A 15,862-nucleotide genomic window follows, 5' to 3' on the forward strand; every position below is an offset into this window, starting at 1 on the left:
CACCCTCCCCCCTTTTGTGCTTCTAGCACAACTATCAATCTTAAACCTTCAAGTTCATCAAACCTTGTATTTCTGATTCTAGATCAAATGGTTCAACCTTATGGGTTTCATGGGATGCAATAACAATGCATGGTTAATATGAACATAGAAGGTGTTAGTCAAAGATGTAATAATACAACATCAGTAACAATCCTAAACTAAACAGCAATAAAAACTATTAACATTCCCATGGTAATAATATGATAGGGTGGTTGTACAATTTTAGTCACAAAACACTAAATCAAGTAAACACTCTATAAGCTGTATGAAAGGCACTTTTCAAGTTGATATATATTTTGAAGCATATGAATTTGCCCTTGTAATTCAGACATTCTCTGAACCTCTGGTAGCCCTAAAAGCAAATTTTGAAACTGGTCAGATACTAAAGTAATTCAATTAAAGGGTATATGAAACCTAAGGACTGATTATAAAATTCTATCCGCAGGCCAATAAATATAATTGCCTGCAGCAGTGGTGAGATTAACATGTATATCTCGTAAAGTGGTGGCCTTAACACACACACAGCTGTCATTAGCTTGGAAAAGCAGGTGTCCTGTCAGGGTAGTTCCTTGTCCCATACCTTACCAACAGATGTTGTCATCAACAGTGACACCTGCTGTTTATTGAAGTTGGGGGAGGGAGTGTTTTCTAACGGCCAGAGTGTCCATTAACTCCCTATCCCTATCCAAATGTCGGGTGTTATTCCGGGAGCACTGACTAAAAATTGATTAGGCATATCAGGTAGTCTAATTTCCCAAATGTTTCCGTGAATTATCCAATCCCACATGCATTCTCCCCACGGACCCGGCGGGATTTTGGTATGTGGAAGCCCACACACTTCCAACTTGTCCGTATGCTTGGAAAGAGCACTGTGAGCATCTGCACTTCCACCCAGAAAATCTCCAAGTATGTCTCCATGGCCACAGATCAGATGGCATTTGTGAAGCATTGTAAGGGCAGTAGGCTACGCTTGATGCTTGAGATCACTCTGAATGACCATCAGCTGGTCATTCAGGAGATCCTGAATTTCTGAGCAAACCAGATCCCACTGCAATTTCTTTCATGCCTCTGATATTCAATACCATCTCTGTCAATAGCTTCTGGGTCATTGAGCTAAGGGCAAAAACATGTAATTCACCAACCCCAGCCTGTACCTGGGTTAACTGTGCTCCAATAATAAGACCAGCGACCTTTTCCAGTTGCCTTAAGTTCTCATCATATTGTTGGCCTTTGTAAGTGTTCTAAATTGCTGCTGAACTATTGGCACCATCCCATAGGGATCACTAAGGTGTAAAGCCCTTGGCCATTGGGTTTCATTAGAGTATATGATATTATCTGTATTAGAATGTGTTACAGGGGATGGTGGCAAAGGTGGAGAGGATGGTGGGGGTAATATTCGTGGCAGCAAGGCGTCTTTGGTTTCCATCATCTGACCACCAGTTAGGGAGGGCACTACATTCTGATGGTACTTGTCTATAAGCACATTTCCCAGGCCCCAGATTAAACCCAAACCACCACTCAATACCACTGTCCCAAGCGCGGTTCCTCCCTGCCATGTTACCATACTCCGTCTCTTTCACCAGGGCCAATTTTTAATGTCTTTTGTAGTCAAGCATCCCTGGACTTTGACAATTTCAGTGGAGCGAACATACCTTCTCTCCTGGAACAGTCATGGTTCAGCATCATACAGGGGAGAGGTTACCAGCATGTCACCCTGTAATAACTGGGTTCCTCCAGCAGATGGTAAATGTATGGTGGTTCTGTTAGTGGACAAGGGAGAGGTTACCAGCACTTCACCTTGTCCTTTTCTCCTGCTGTCCAGAAGGAGGAAAAGTAGTAACAAAAGGAGGGACAGGCTGATCAGCAGTCAGAGGGTCATCTTGAGGTGGAGGGGCCTTTTTGCAATGAGAAGGATGGGTCCAGGCAGTCAGTCCTTGGCACTTCACAGCAACGTTGGTAGTTAACAGGATTTGGTAAGGGCCTTTCCAGGGTGGGGCCAGAGCAGTCTTTTGCTGATGGACCTTTATGTAGACTCAGTCTCCTGGTTCCAGCGAGTGGCAGGGTTGCTCAGGATCCTTGGGTAGTGCTTCTTTCACCTGTGTATAAAAGACCTGATACATTTCATTAGTTCCTGACGATAATTAAGCACTGTGTCATCCATTAAATGGATGTCCATCTGGGCAAAGGTCAGTGGGGGAGCAGCCTGTAGTCACATTGGGCACCCTGTCAGGATCTCATGTGGGCTAAGTCCAGTCTTTCGGTTGGGAGTGGCTCTCATATTCATCAATGCTAATGGGACGGCATTTGGCCACTTTAAGTTCATCTCAGCACAAATCTTGGCCAGTTTAATTTTCAAAATCCCACTCTGACGTTTCACTGTCCCTGCAGATGGTGGGGGCAATGGAGATCATGTTGATTCTGCAGAGCTGCACATAATTCTTTTACTATCTGTCCAGTAAAATGAGTTCCACAGTCACTGTTGATACTCACAGGTATGCCAAATCGTGGTACAAAATCCTTAAGCAACAATTTCACATCAGTCTTGGCATCTGACCTTCTGCAAGGGAAGGCCTCAATCCAATTTGAAAATACATCAGCTAAAGCGAATACATACTCAATTACAACATTTAGACATTTGAATAAAATCAATCTGAATATTTACAAAAGTCTTCAGGAAGGGGGATGTGCTGCCTGCCTAACCTTAACAGCTTTACCAACATTATGTTGCTGGCAGATTACACACGGTTGGCAGTATTGCTGGGCCACAGGAGAAAAAAACTGGTACAAACCAGTCTCATTTAACTACAGCAATCATCCCCCCTTTTGCTCACACGTGCCACTCCGTGGTGCACGCAAGCCAAATAGGGCAAAAGCACCCTGGGCGCAACCAGGCAGCTGCCCAGGAAGCACTGAAGGCGATCAGGATGTAAAATGAATCCAGCAACACTCCAAGAGCATTTTTGGCTTTTCAGTTGGTATCAGCTTTTCCTATTTTTTAATAAAGACAGAGAGGATATTTCTATCCCCTCTGGGGTGGTCATTGTTTAAAATATTTCTCTTATACAAAGAACCTTGCTTATTTCAGGCAAAACAGAGGAATTGCCCCCGTATTTTCCTGTATTTGTTTCATAGGCAGGCCAGGTTTCAATGGCTTCTATCTTTATCATTAGGTGATTTGCATTAACACAACACAGACGCTCTCGGCTTGCTTTTGGATTCAGAGTCATTCACAGGTTAAAACTCTTACCAGAGTTCTGATTGCCTGTTCCCTTTAACTCCTGTTTTCAAACACACAGTGATTTGAAAAGGAAAAACAACCCCTTTTGGCTCCCCTTTTGCAAGTGACCGTTAAATTACACAGAGCCACCTTGAGGCTTAGTGTGGGGTACTGTAAAGGAGTGGACTCCCCCCTGTGGTACCTCCTGCTGGTTGTCCATGGGAATTAGCTCTTCCAGCATCCTGGAGTGCCCCCTGCAGGCTTGTGATCCCCTTGGCCCCCATGTCCCACCCAGGACCTCAGTGCCCCTTTCTCTGGGCTACTGCCCCCCCTCCCAGCAGTACCCCCACACTCCGGGTCTCCCCACCCAGGGGAACTCCCACCCACTAACCCCACCTCGCCTCAGTGTAAGGCTACTGCCAGTCACCATCTAGCCCAGGGGTCGGCAACCAGTGGCTCCCGGCTCGCCAGGGTAAGCACCCTGGCGGGCCGGCCCGGTTTGTTTATCTGCCGCGTCGGCAAGTTCGGCCGATCGCGGCTCCCACTGGCCGCGGTTCGCGGTCCCAGGCCAATGTGGGAGGCAGGAAGCCACGGCCAGAACATCCCTCGGTTCACCCCACCCATTTTCCAATCACACACACCGGGGGAGGCGCCCTGTCTGCTAGCGGCTCATAAACTAGGGAAACTCAGTGTGGGGGGCATCCTGTCCACTAGGTCAGCGGCTCATGAGCTAAAGAAAATTCTCATTCTCTCACTTCCCCAGGAAAGGGTCCACAGAGGTCAGTGGCTCATAATGCTAAAATAACCACACCACCTCTCTGGATCACGTACACAGGAAAGGTTTATCGAGGATGTCCACGACCCTCCTACACCTCCCTTCAGCAAAGAGCGTCGGCTAGTCTCAGAGAGACGGTGCCGCTTACTCTGATTGCTTCCAGTGAAATGGTCAGACCAGTCAGTGGCTCAGACGGGGAGGAGAGTGGGAGGGAAGATGGGTTCACACAATCCTAGACCCAGGCAGGCCCCTCAACGGTCATGCCATGCAGAGACAGCCCGCCTTGGGTTGGATCTTCTACCAATCCACTAAGGTGCAGCCACCAGGCTTGCATTAGAGACGTCCCTGGTCATGAGCTTGTGGGTTTCGCAGGGAGCTCTGGGCATCTTCCGGTGGCCCTCATTCACACTGGCACACACACACGCACCCTCCCCCCAGGCCTCTATTCCTTCTTATCACAACACTTCATTTTGGGGGGGGGGGGTTAACCAGAGGGCGTCACCACAACCCCTCCATACGGACTGAACACACCTGTGTTCTAATCTGAGGGCATCACCATAACCCCTTAACTCACATAGGTCTGACCTAAGCCACACATTGGCTTTACCCTGGGGCAACACATTTCCCAGCCCCCGCGTACGCATACAACTAGCCTTACATGGGGCAACCAATTCCCCAACACCGTTCTGCATCTGATCTTGTTGCATAAGCAAAAGTTTGGATTGCGTGAGCCCAAAAGGATCAGCGGTTCCACAGACAGTCCTCCTGCAATACCCCAATAGATATTTAAAAAGGTATCTTACCTCTATTATGGCACTATGAGGTTCTCAGGGGAACAGTCTGCAGTCGTTTGTTGCTGGGCGTTAGCCATCCGAGTCATGGCACCAAACTGTGGAAGAATAACACAGTCCTTCACGCTTGTGTTGGTTGCAACATGTCAGAGGCAGTTCATTCTCAAGCAATATTGCAAGGGGGAGAGTGCACAAAAGCAGGTCTCCCAAAAGATAAAAAATTAAGGCAACCATTTACACCTTGTGTTACATACAGTAATGATCACAACTGCATTTTGTTTATACATATTCCTTCCTGATGTCTTACTTTTCTCAGCAATTCTTGCTATAGACTGCGTTCCATTCGTATCTAACACAAGGTCAAACCAACCTCTCTTACGGTTCTTTTCCACTCTCCCAGGTCCTGCCTGGAAGTCCTGTGTTATTAGCTGTCAGCGTTAGCCTGACTCTTGCTCTTCCTAGAAGACTAAGATGTCTGCGCTTCTTTTTCCACTTCCACATAGTCCATGTTAGTCTGTTCTGAGCAAAAACATGAATCAATGAACAAAGCATGAATTGACAGTAGCCTTGTAAATATGTAAAAGATGTAGCTGGTAGGAAAGAGATAGTAGGATAGTAAGCAACATGTGTTTGCTTGCAGCATGTGAACAGCTCATGATCCAGACAGGAATTGGCTACAAAAATAAGTGGATCATTCATAGAGTGTGTGATCCGTTCTATTAACCAGTAGTATTAAGTGTAAGTGTGTCTAGAAGCTGATTCATGATTATGTACATTGAATGTGTGGTAGACCCTGTAGCCACCCTCTACACTTGAGCCTGATCAACTCAAGTATAATTTGATTGTATGCCAAGAAAGAAACCTCAGTGTTGCATTCAGCATCAAGCTGAGTTCTTGGGAACCAAGTGGATAAGATCTGAAAGGCTACCTCAGCAGGTCATTGGTTACATGGACTCTCTTTCTTGTTCATTTCCACTTTCAGGTTTATAGACTGTGTAACAAGGACAGAGGGAGAGAACAGAGAAAAGTCAATGAGACACCTAGGGTGCCCAGATGTCCCGATTTTATAGGGACAGTCCCGATTTTTGGGCTGTCTTCTTATATAGGCTCCTATTACCCCCTACTCCCATCCTGATTTTTCACATTTGCTGTTTGGTCACCCTAGAGACACCAAATGAGACAAAATAAATGTTTCAGGTTTCAGAAAAGCTGAAGGCTCTGCAAAGTCCCACAGGGAATGTGACTGTCCCAAAGGGAGGTCATTTTCTTTTGAGGCATTTTAAAGAAAAGATAGAAAAAAAGCTTCGCTGGGGTGATTTCTGCTCCTTCCAGCTGAGAAGTTCACGGTTTTCCCTTCAAACCTTTGACTTTATCTGAGCCATTTCACTTATCAATTGGACTCAGAGTTACTTTCATCCTTTCTCTCTCTCACACACACACCTCTGGAAAAGAGAGACAGTAAATGGGGGGTGAGGGAGGAACATGGTATATTCCAGTCTTCATACTTGGAGACTTTCCCTCTTCTCCTTCTCCCTTGCAGTTTCCAAATTTTCCCCTTATGCCCTCCAGCCTTTCCTTCCTAGCCTCATCTCCACCACTAGGGGCCCTCGTACCACCCACCCGCTAGTACCTCCAGTAACCCCACGTTGAGTCATGATGCTGGAGTGGCAGGGAGTGTGGAATTGGCTCCTTCTCCCTATTTTGCCCACAGCAGCTCCACTCTTCTTTAAGCTCTGCCCCTCAACACCTCCATGATAACCCCCCTGCCTGCACAGCTCCCACCAGATCCGCTTGGCTGCCCCAATATTACCAGCTCTCATGGTTTTAGTGCAAGTCTCACAACGTTCACTGCTTTGTTTAAAGCCCCAGCTCCTGGATTCTTGGAATGATGGGAGAATCTCAGCTTTCCTTAGAAAAATAAACAATATGTTTCCAGCCCACCCCACAGCAGAGAAAAAATTGAAAAGGTGACCCAAGTGCACCCTTAGGTTTCAAAAAGTGGAAGATAAAAGAAACCCAAAAGGCATCTTGAAATGAACAAAAACTCTTGAGATTTTAAAACCAATCTCATGGTTGCTGAGGCCCTACACATGATTTTTGAGTGTTTTGGGGGGAGGGACGATATCAGTGCTGCCATATAGAAATAGTTAGTGATGTAGACACACAGGTAGCTGAAGCCTCAGTGGGTAAGTCTACATCAGCGGTTCTCAACCTATTTACCATGGTGGTCCGCATATGCAGCTGTGTGTGTGTCAGGGCCGTCCCTAGCTATTCTGGGTCCCTACACAGCCCCCCTGCAGGGGGGGGCAGGCCTCCACAGGGGCAGGGCTGGCTTGGGCACGCCAGCGGGAGGTCCAACGAAGCCGCGAGACCAGCGGACCCTCCACAGGCATGCTGCCGAAGGCTGCCTGCCTGCCGCCCTCCCGGCGACCGGCAGAGCGCCTCCCGCGGCATGCTGCCCCAAGCACGTGCTTGGCGTGCTGGGGCCTGGAGCCGCCCCTGTTCCTAACTGTTCTGATGTGATCATGTTGGTACCTGGAGATGAGAGCCACAAGCTTGAACTCTTTGATCCTGTGATTTTTGAATGTTTGAAGTTGGCAGTCCTGGGTTTGCACCAGTTCAGCGCTAATCTCGGTAGCTATGTCCACCACTAAACTGCAGTGTAGACAAAGTCTTAGCATGGCACTCAGAAAAACCTTTCAGAAACCTTCAAATTATGGGAACCGTGACCCAGCTTTTCTCTCAGTGATCTTTTCTTTAATCATGCTTCTCCTTTTTTAAAAAAGAAGCAAATACCAATCACCGGAGAATGTAGGTTGAGCAACTTCTTTCTGTGGTCAAACAGCAGCCTTTCAAAGGGAAGTGCACCAGTAACTGCACCCTGCACCATAGTAACTCTAGCTCAGGAACCAATCCATGCAACAAACCTCGATGCCAACTCTGCCCACATATCTACACCAGCGACACCATCACAGGACCTAACCAGATCAGCCACACCATCACCGGTTCATTCACCTGCACGTCCACCAATGTAATATATGCCATCATATGCCAGCAATGCCCCTCTGCTATGTACATCGGCCAAACGGGACAGTCTCTAAGGAAAAGGATAAATGGACACAAATCAGATATTAGGAATGGCAATATACAAAAACCTGTAGGAGAACACTTCAACCTCCCTGGCCACACAATAGCAGATCTTAAGGTGGCCGTCCTGCAGCAAAAAAACTTCAGGACCAGACTTCAAAGAGAAACTGCGGAGCTCTAGTTCATCTGCAAATTTGACACCATCAGCTCAGGATTAAACAAAGACTGTGAATGGCTTGCCAACTACAGAACCAGTTTCTCCTCCCTTGGTTTTCACTCAACTGCTAGAACAGGGCCTCATCCTCCCTGATTGAACTAACCTCGTTATCTCCAGCTTGCTTCTTGCTTGCATATATAAACCTGCCCCTGGAAATTTCCACCACTTGCATCTGAAGAAGTGGGTATTCACCCACGAAAGCTCATGCTGCAAAACGTCTGTTAGTCTATAAGGTGCCACAGGATTCTTTGCTGCTTTTACAGATCCAGACTAACACGGCTATCCCTCTGATAAAGGGAAGTGGGGCGAGGCAGCTGATAGATCTAGTAACTTGACACCATAGACCTGGTCAGTGAGTCTTGGGGTTTCATTATCAATTCTCACAAAAGGAAGAGGGTCCCTGCGATCTCCTGGAGAACCCAGATCTACCAGAGGAGAGATTCACCCACCTAGGGAACCAGGACCATGAGGATTTCCTCTGTTTTGCTCTGGATTCTTTTCCCAGGTGAGAGTGACATGGTCTTTTTGTGGCTCACTAGAAATACAATGCAAGTATTGGGTTTGCCAACTTCACCAACAGAGCTTGAAAGTCTCAGCTATGCTCTTGCTGTGGTTCTAACTCACCCAGGAGATGGAACTTACAAAGTGGGCAGGACAAAGACAAAGCAAGGAAAAATTCAGCTGAAAAGGAGAATTTTCCAGAATGTTCTCAGCACAGCTGGTCAAGGAACTGACAAGAATACTTTTTAAAATGGGGGGAAATGCATTTTTAAAATGACTAAACTAAAAACTGCTGATGAAATTTTGCACAAAAACATCATCTCTGGTCTCACACAAAGCCAGGATAATTTTGGCTGAAGAGCAGAATTATTCAGAACATTATCAGCAGAGACAATTAAATAATGGAAAACCTTATTCACTAATAAGTGCTTGATGAAAAGATAGCCAGAATTTGTGACAAATATTAATCAAAATGAACTGTTTGACCAGCTCTGGTGATGAGCATGTGAAAATAGGATGGGATAAGGTAAACCCTTCTGAAATCTTGATAGAAGGGACACTATCAAGTATTTGATGTAATTAGTTTTCTAGGCTGTGTTTGTCTACCTAGTTGCTAATATGGCCCTTATTGTCAAAGTATCTTTCAAGCGACTTTCAAAGGCTATTTTTTAAGAATCAATCAATCAATAAATAAATAACTGTAACAAAAGTGAACCAAACAATACCAATATAGGGCCTAATCCTAGAAACACTTCCACATGCTTAATTTTAAGAACATGATGAATCCCACTGATTTACTCTAAGCATGAGTGCCAGTGGGGGGGTTCTGCTCTACTTAAAATGAAGCACATGGGTAAATATTTGCAGGATAGAGGGGTGGCACTTTTCTCACCCCTTGTCTAGATTAGCATTTATAGATATTATGTTAGATCAAGCTAGCTAACTCTATTTAACTAATACCTTCCAAACTGTATTTTAGAAAGTGCTAAACTAGTCAGGTTTATATTGCTGGGATATCCCAGCATGGTGCACGTTGGAGCATCACAGTGGAGTAGAAAGGGGGTGGGGAGAACCCCCCAAATATGAACCTGAAATGGAAAACCATATGGGGTCAGGACACTGCTGGTGGCGGGCAGAAGGGCGCCCCGGGTCTCACTGTCTCTGTCCCTCGCAGGCTGCTGGGCGGTGACGGGCCCCGGGGCAGTGCGCGGCCCCGCGGGCGGGTCGGTGGCGGTGCGGTGCCGGTACCGGGCGGGCTATGAGGATTATCCGAAGTTCTGGTGCCGGGCAGGTTTGGTAGCAGGCTGGAGCTGTTCCGACGGGCTTCACATCGTCGAGACCGACGGGTCGGAGGCGGAGGTGACGCGGGGCAGAGTCTCCATCCGAGACGATCGCACCCAGCGCGTGTTCACCGTGACCGTGGAGAACCTGACACCGGCAGACGCCGGCACGTACCACTGCGGGGTAGACAGGATCGGGCTCCTTAATCCCAGGGCCGCTGTGACACTCACCGTCTCCCCAGGTAAATCCCAGCGCTGCCCCCCGGAAGTGTCGGGGCTGCCGGGCTCGGGGCAGGGCCGGGGGGCGCTGGGCGGCGGAAGGGGGCAGGTGTCGAGACCGGCAGATCTGCTGTAACCCGGGCGGGGCCAAACGCCGCAGCCCGCTCTGCGCAGCGCCCGGCCCGGGGTTGCGAGGGGCCGGAGGGCGGGGGCTGCCCCGGACCAGCCATCGAGCCCCTCCGCGGCTCCCCGCAGCGCCCTTTGCCCAGCGCCGCCCGGCCCCTGCCCAGCCCCGCAGCGCTAATCGCCCCGCTACTGAGACCCGCCCCCAGGCTCGGCCCCGCTCCCCAGTGGCTGCATGAGCCCGAGCGAGGGCGGAGGCAACGCCAGGCAGGGGCGGGGCGCCTCCCCGATAGGGGGGGAGGAGGAGAAGGAGAAGGGGGGCCCAGGGGTGTAGAAGGCCCTTGGCAGAGCGACCAGAGGAGGGGGAGCTGCCAGACTCCAGACACGTCCCCCCTGGACTAGAGATATCGGTAACCCACATATTTTGGGAGGTGTGGGGGAGATGAGCGCAGCCAACAGCGGCGGGCACTTCAGGTCAGTTTCAGGCGGGATATTTTGTTTTGCCACTTCTTGGCAGATCGAACAGAAACCTGCCCCAGGTGACTAGGAGGGAGAGCAAAACACTGGGGCCTTCAAGTGCAGCTGGCTCATTTTTGTAACTCTCATTAAAAGGAAAGTGCAGGGGACTCAGAGCTGGGGTTGTTGAGTCGGGCTGAAATATACTGGGAGAAGATTCCTTCATTTACTGTGTGGGCAGGGTAAGATTGATGATGTCCTAAACTATCCCCTTCCTTGATCTGTAACTGCTTGCTGTTTGTAAGGGTGGTGAGGGGTAAATCATTTTCTGTCCCTTGGTGATTCCAACTGGTTTCTGAAAGGAAGGTTTTTATTTGGAATTTTTCAATTTCAATTTTTTTGTACATATTTATTTTTTCTGACATGATTAGATGAAGACAGAGTGCTGTGTTATTTTCTTTAAATAACTGAGGTGAGATATATCACTTGGCTATTAAATTAATGAAGAAAGTGATGCTGGCCCAGCTAACAATGGAGTCTGCAGATACCTGCCTCATTTAAAGCACACCTAAGGAGTGTGTACATTCATGATTTGGCAGTTAGCCACACCAGTTAGCCAGAAGTAGAGGGAAGATAATGTGCTTAGTCCTCAGGAGCAATCCATCCTATAAAAATGCTACAGCTGGCAGCCAACAAAAGCTTGGACTGGGATGTGGGCCAGGATTAAGTGTGAAGGTTCTGGGACAGCAACAGACTCATTAATGATCAGATTTATGCCAAACATTTCAGGTTGGGTTGATTTGTAGACTAGACTGGATCTCTGATTTTCTCTACAGATAATTCTTCCCTATTCCTGACTGTAAGGACATCACAAGCAACAATGCAGCCAGATTTGCCTTCTCCAACAAAGACTGAATCCAGTTTCTCCCCTACCACACACATCACTCCTGCACGGTGAGTGCCATTACTCCTGTTCCATGTCACTCTGGTCACTTCTCCCGGTGCCCTAGCAACATCCATCTCCAGAGGCACAAAGGATAGTGACCTCATTGGTGATAACATCCCACAGAAAAATGAATGTTGCTTTTATCAGCAAGAACCTGGAGGTCCAGTGAGGCTGGATTCACATGAAGGAAAATGGCAATTCTAGATGCAGAGTTGCACTGGACAGGGACTGTCTGGATTCAGTCAGATCAGACTGTACAACAGGATGAATGAATCCCCAAGTAGGTGTGTCTGATGAAGTGGGTAGTCACCCATGAAAGCTTATGCTACAGGACTCCTTTCACTTTTTACAGATTCAGACTAAACACGGCTACCCCTCTGAAACAAGTAGGTGCTGTGGTTCCCTATAAGGGCAGGTGCTGAGGCTCTATGTTGCATCTTCTACAATAACAAGGAGTCCGGTGGCACCTTAAAGACTAACACATTTATTTGGGCATAAGCTTTCATTGGTAAAAAACCCACTTCTTCATATGCAAATGGATTTTTTACACCTGAAAGCTTATGCCCAAATACATTTGTTAGTCTTTAAGGTGCCACTGGGCTTCTCATTGTTTTTGTGGATACAGATTAACAAGGCCACCCCTCTGATACTTGACACTATCTTCAACAATGAAACTCTGCACATCTTCAGCCTGAGAGCAGCCCCGGAATGTTTTATTGGAGGACTGTTCAAATTTACAGAGCTTTAGAGTTTCTATTGTATCTCTACTGCATAGATTCCAACTCATCATCCTCTGTTTCCTGCTCCTGGGCTTATCGAAGGGTCTCCTCTTGCTGTGCATAGTCTCTGTTAGGATCTGGATGAGCGTACGCTACAGGAGAAGCCACAGGGAGATGGTGCCAGACAGACAAGGTGAGAGCATCTAACATTCCCACTATGGGGTGACACGCTCCATGGGAATGTTCTCACTCTTCTCTTGAACACCGAGGGCTCAATCATAGCTTTACTGTGAGCAGAGTAAGGGGCAGGGAGTTGTTGCATTGCCCCTGGAGCACCCTGGGAGGCAGATCATTACTGCCCAAGTTACAATGTCCCTTCTGTTCTCCCCCCGTCCATTTCCCCCCCCCCCCCCCCCGCTTCAGGGATGGAGCAAACCACCTGATCTATAACCGATGTGGAGAACTTCCAGTGGTGAATTGGCTCAGCTACACTGCCAGGTTCATTGGGGAGGTGGAGCCAATGATCCACCCAGTCCCCAACCTTTACCTTCTACCTGTCCTGTGCTCTGCTGCATCTGCTTCCTCTCCTGCATGGATACCTAAATTGCACCCCTTATGGCTCTCTGGTGTACTAGCAGGGCCATGATTTAACCAAAACCTTTACATAGGGGTGTGATGAGTCTGTGTGTGAGTAGGGAGACAGACATCCTTGCTGCTCTATAGCCCTGGTGTGCAATTCATAGGACCAGACTTACCCCATGATGGCTATGAACAAAAAGCTCCCAGCATAATGTGTTTCTCCTCCAGTCACCGGTGGTGTCGTTGTTTTCCTTGCAGCTCATGAACCGCCTCTTTGCTAGTTCTTAGAAGTGGATCTGAAGCAGCAGGAGGAGGATTCATTTTCCAGCTTTGCACAAAGTATCCCACACCGTGATTTTCTTCTCACGTCAAGTGAAGCTATTTCGCTCACGTTCTCAGAGGATGAAGTCTGCTGGAAGTGTCTGTCTGTATGCTTCCCAGGCCAGGGTATCTAGGTTCTTATCATGGAGTTGGAGAGCCCAGGGCCAAATTCTTGGCATCTACCCTTCTGCAAGGGAAGGCCTCAATCCAATTTGAAAATACATCAACTAAAGCTAATACATACTCAATTACAACATTTAGACATTTGAATAAAATCAATCTGAATATTTACAAAAGTCCTCAGGAAGGGGGATGTGCTGCCTGCCTAACCTTAACACCTTTACCAACATTATGTTGCTGGCAGATTACACACAGTTGGCAGTATTGCTGGGCCACAGGAGAAAAACACTGGTACAAACCAGTCTCATTTAACTACAGCAATCATCCCCCCTTTTGCTCACACGTGCCACTCCGTGCTGCACGCAAGCCAAATAGGGCAAAAGCACCCTGGGCGCAACCAGGCAGCTGCCCAGGAAGCACTGAAGGCGATCAGGATGTAAAATGAATCCAGCAACACTCCAAGAGCATTTTTGGCTTTTCAGTTGGTATCAGCTTTTCCTATTTTTTAATAAAGACAGAGAGGATATTTCTATCCCCTCTGGGGTGGTCATTGTTTAAAATATTTCTCTTATACAAAGAACCTTGCTTATTTCAGGCAAAACAGAGGAATTGCCCCCGTATTTTCCTGTATTTGTTTCATAGGCAGGCCAGGTTTCAATGGCTTCTATCTTTATCATTAGGTGATTTGCATTAACACAACACAGACGCTCTCGGCTTGCTTTTGGATTCAGAGTCATTCACAGGTTAAAACTTTTACCAGAGTTCTGATTGCCTGTTCCCTTTAACTCCTGTTTTCAAACACACAGTGATTTGAAAAGGAAAAACAACCCCTTTTGGCTCCCCTTTTGCAAGTGACCGTTGATTACACAGAGCCACCTTGAGGCTTAGTGTGGGGTACTGTAAAGGAGTGGACTCCCCCCTGTGGTACCTCCTGCTGGTTGTCCATGGGAATTAGCTCTTCCAGCATCCTGGAGTGCCCCCTGCAGGCTTGTGATCCCCTTGGCCTCCATGTCCCACCCAGGACCTCAGTGCCCCTTTCTCTGGGCTACTGCCCCCCCTCCCAGCAGTACCCCCACACTCCGGGTCTCCCCACCCAGGGGAACCCCCACCCACTAACCCCACCTCGCCTCAGTGTAAGGCTACTGCCAGTCACCATCTAGCCCAGGGGTCGGCAACCAGTGGCTCCCGGCTCACCAGGGTAAGCACCCTGGCGGGCCGGCCCGGTTTGTTTATCTGCCGCGTCGGCAAGTTCGGCCGATCGCGGCTCCCACTGGCCGCGGTTCGCGGTCCCAGGCCAATGCGGGAGGCAGGAAGCCACGGCCAGAACATCCCTCGGTTCACCCCACCCATTTTCCAATCACACACACCGGGGGAGGCGCCCTGTCTGCTAGCGGCTCATAAACTAGGGAAACTCAGTGTGGGGGGCACCCTGTCCACTAGGTCAGCGGCTCATGAGCTAAAGAAAATTCTCATTCTCTCACTTCCCCAGGAAAGGGTCCACAGAGGTCAGTGGCTCATAATGCTAAAATAACCACACCACCTCTCTGGATCACGTACACAGGAAAGGTTTATCGAGGATGTCCACGACCCTCCTACACCTCCCTTCAGCAAAGAGCGTCGGCTAGTCTCAGAGAGACGGTGCCGCTTACTCTGATTGCTTCCAGTGAAATGGTCAGACCAGTCAGTGGCTCAGACGGGGAGGAGAGTGGGAGGGAAGATGGGTTCACACAATCCTAGACCCAGGCAGGCCCCTCGACGGTCATGCCATGCAGAGACAGCCCGCCTTGGGTTGGATCTTCTACCAATCCACTAAGGTGCAGCCACCAGGCTTGCATTAGAGACGTCCCTGGTCATGAGCTTGTGGGTTTCGCAGGGAGCTCTGGGCATCTTCCGGTGGCCCTCATTCACACTGGCACACACACACGCACCCTCCCCCCAGGCCTCTATTCCTTCTTATCACAACACTTCATTTTGGGGGGGGTGGGGTTAACCAGAGGGCGTCACCACAACCCCTCCATACGGACTGAACACACCTGTGTTCTAATCTGAGGGCATCACCATAACCCCTTAACTCACATAGGTCTGACCTAAGCCACACATTGGCTTTACCCTGGGGCAACACATTTCCCAGCCCCCGCGTAGGCATACAACTAGCCTTACATGGGGCAACCAATTCCCCAACACCGTTCTGCATCTGATCTTGTTGCATAAGCAAAAGTTTGGATTGCGTGAGCCCAAAAGGATCAGCGGTTCCACAGACAGTCCTCCTGCAATACCCCAATAGATATTTAAAAAGGTATCTTACCTCTATTATGGCACTATGAGGTTCTCAGGGGAACAGTCTGCAGTCGTTTGTTGCTGGGCGTTAGCCATCCGAGTCATGGCACCAAACTGTGGAAGAATAACACAGTCCTTCATGCTTGTGTTGGTTGCAACATGTCAGAGGCAGTTCATTCTCAAGCAATATTGCAA

The 15,862-nt window shown here is 48.5% G+C and overlaps 1 protein-coding gene and 1 long non-coding RNA gene across 3 annotated transcripts; one reads left to right on the forward strand and one right to left on the reverse strand.

The window, feature by feature from the left end:
- Positions 1-5,407, reverse strand: LOC123345360. Of its 2 annotated transcripts, none has more exons than XR_006572772.1 (3): positions 5,193-5,407; positions 4,835-4,920; positions 1-2,636 (listed from the first exon to the last, which is right to left on the reverse strand). It is a non-coding gene; the product is annotated as an uncharacterized LOC123345360 (long non-coding RNA). The 2 variants fall into 2 exon arrangements; XR_006572771.1 differs by having other exon boundaries at positions 1-2,135; positions 5,193-5,398.
- A 1,940-nt stretch (positions 5,408-7,347) lies between these two features.
- On the forward strand, positions 7,348-13,811 carry LOC123347007 (protein CD300H-like). The gene is made up of 5 exons (XM_044984430.1): positions 7,348-7,415; positions 9,743-10,149; positions 11,542-11,659; positions 12,427-12,563; positions 13,208-13,811. Exons 1-5 carry the CDS (start codon positions 7,348-7,350, stop codon positions 13,228-13,230), a joined length of 753 nt encoding a protein of 250 aa, XP_044840365.1. The 3' UTR covers positions 13,231-13,811.
- The last annotated feature ends 2,051 nt before the right edge of the window (positions 13,812-15,862 follow it).

The sequence above is a fragment of the Mauremys mutica genome, chromosome 12 (assembly GCF_020497125.1).
Source record: "Mauremys mutica isolate MM-2020 ecotype Southern chromosome 12, ASM2049712v1, whole genome shotgun sequence".
Classification (NCBI taxonomy): Eukaryota; Metazoa; Chordata; order Testudines; family Geoemydidae; genus Mauremys; species Mauremys mutica.

Excerpts from the sequence above, each read along its gene's own strand:
- LOC123347007 (XM_044984430.1), top strand. The coding sequence starts at position 7,348 with ATGTTGGTACCTGGAGATGAGAGCCACAAGCTTGAACTCTTTGATCCT. Across the intron at positions 7,416-9,742 it reads GTGATTTTTGAATGTTTGAA|GACACTGCTGGTGGCGGGCA; the intron begins GTTGGCAGTCCT and ends ATATGGGGTCAG. Across the intron at positions 10,150-11,541 it reads GACACTCACCGTCTCCCCAG|ATAATTCTTCCCTATTCCTG; the intron begins GTAAATCCCAGC and ends TTTTCTCTACAG.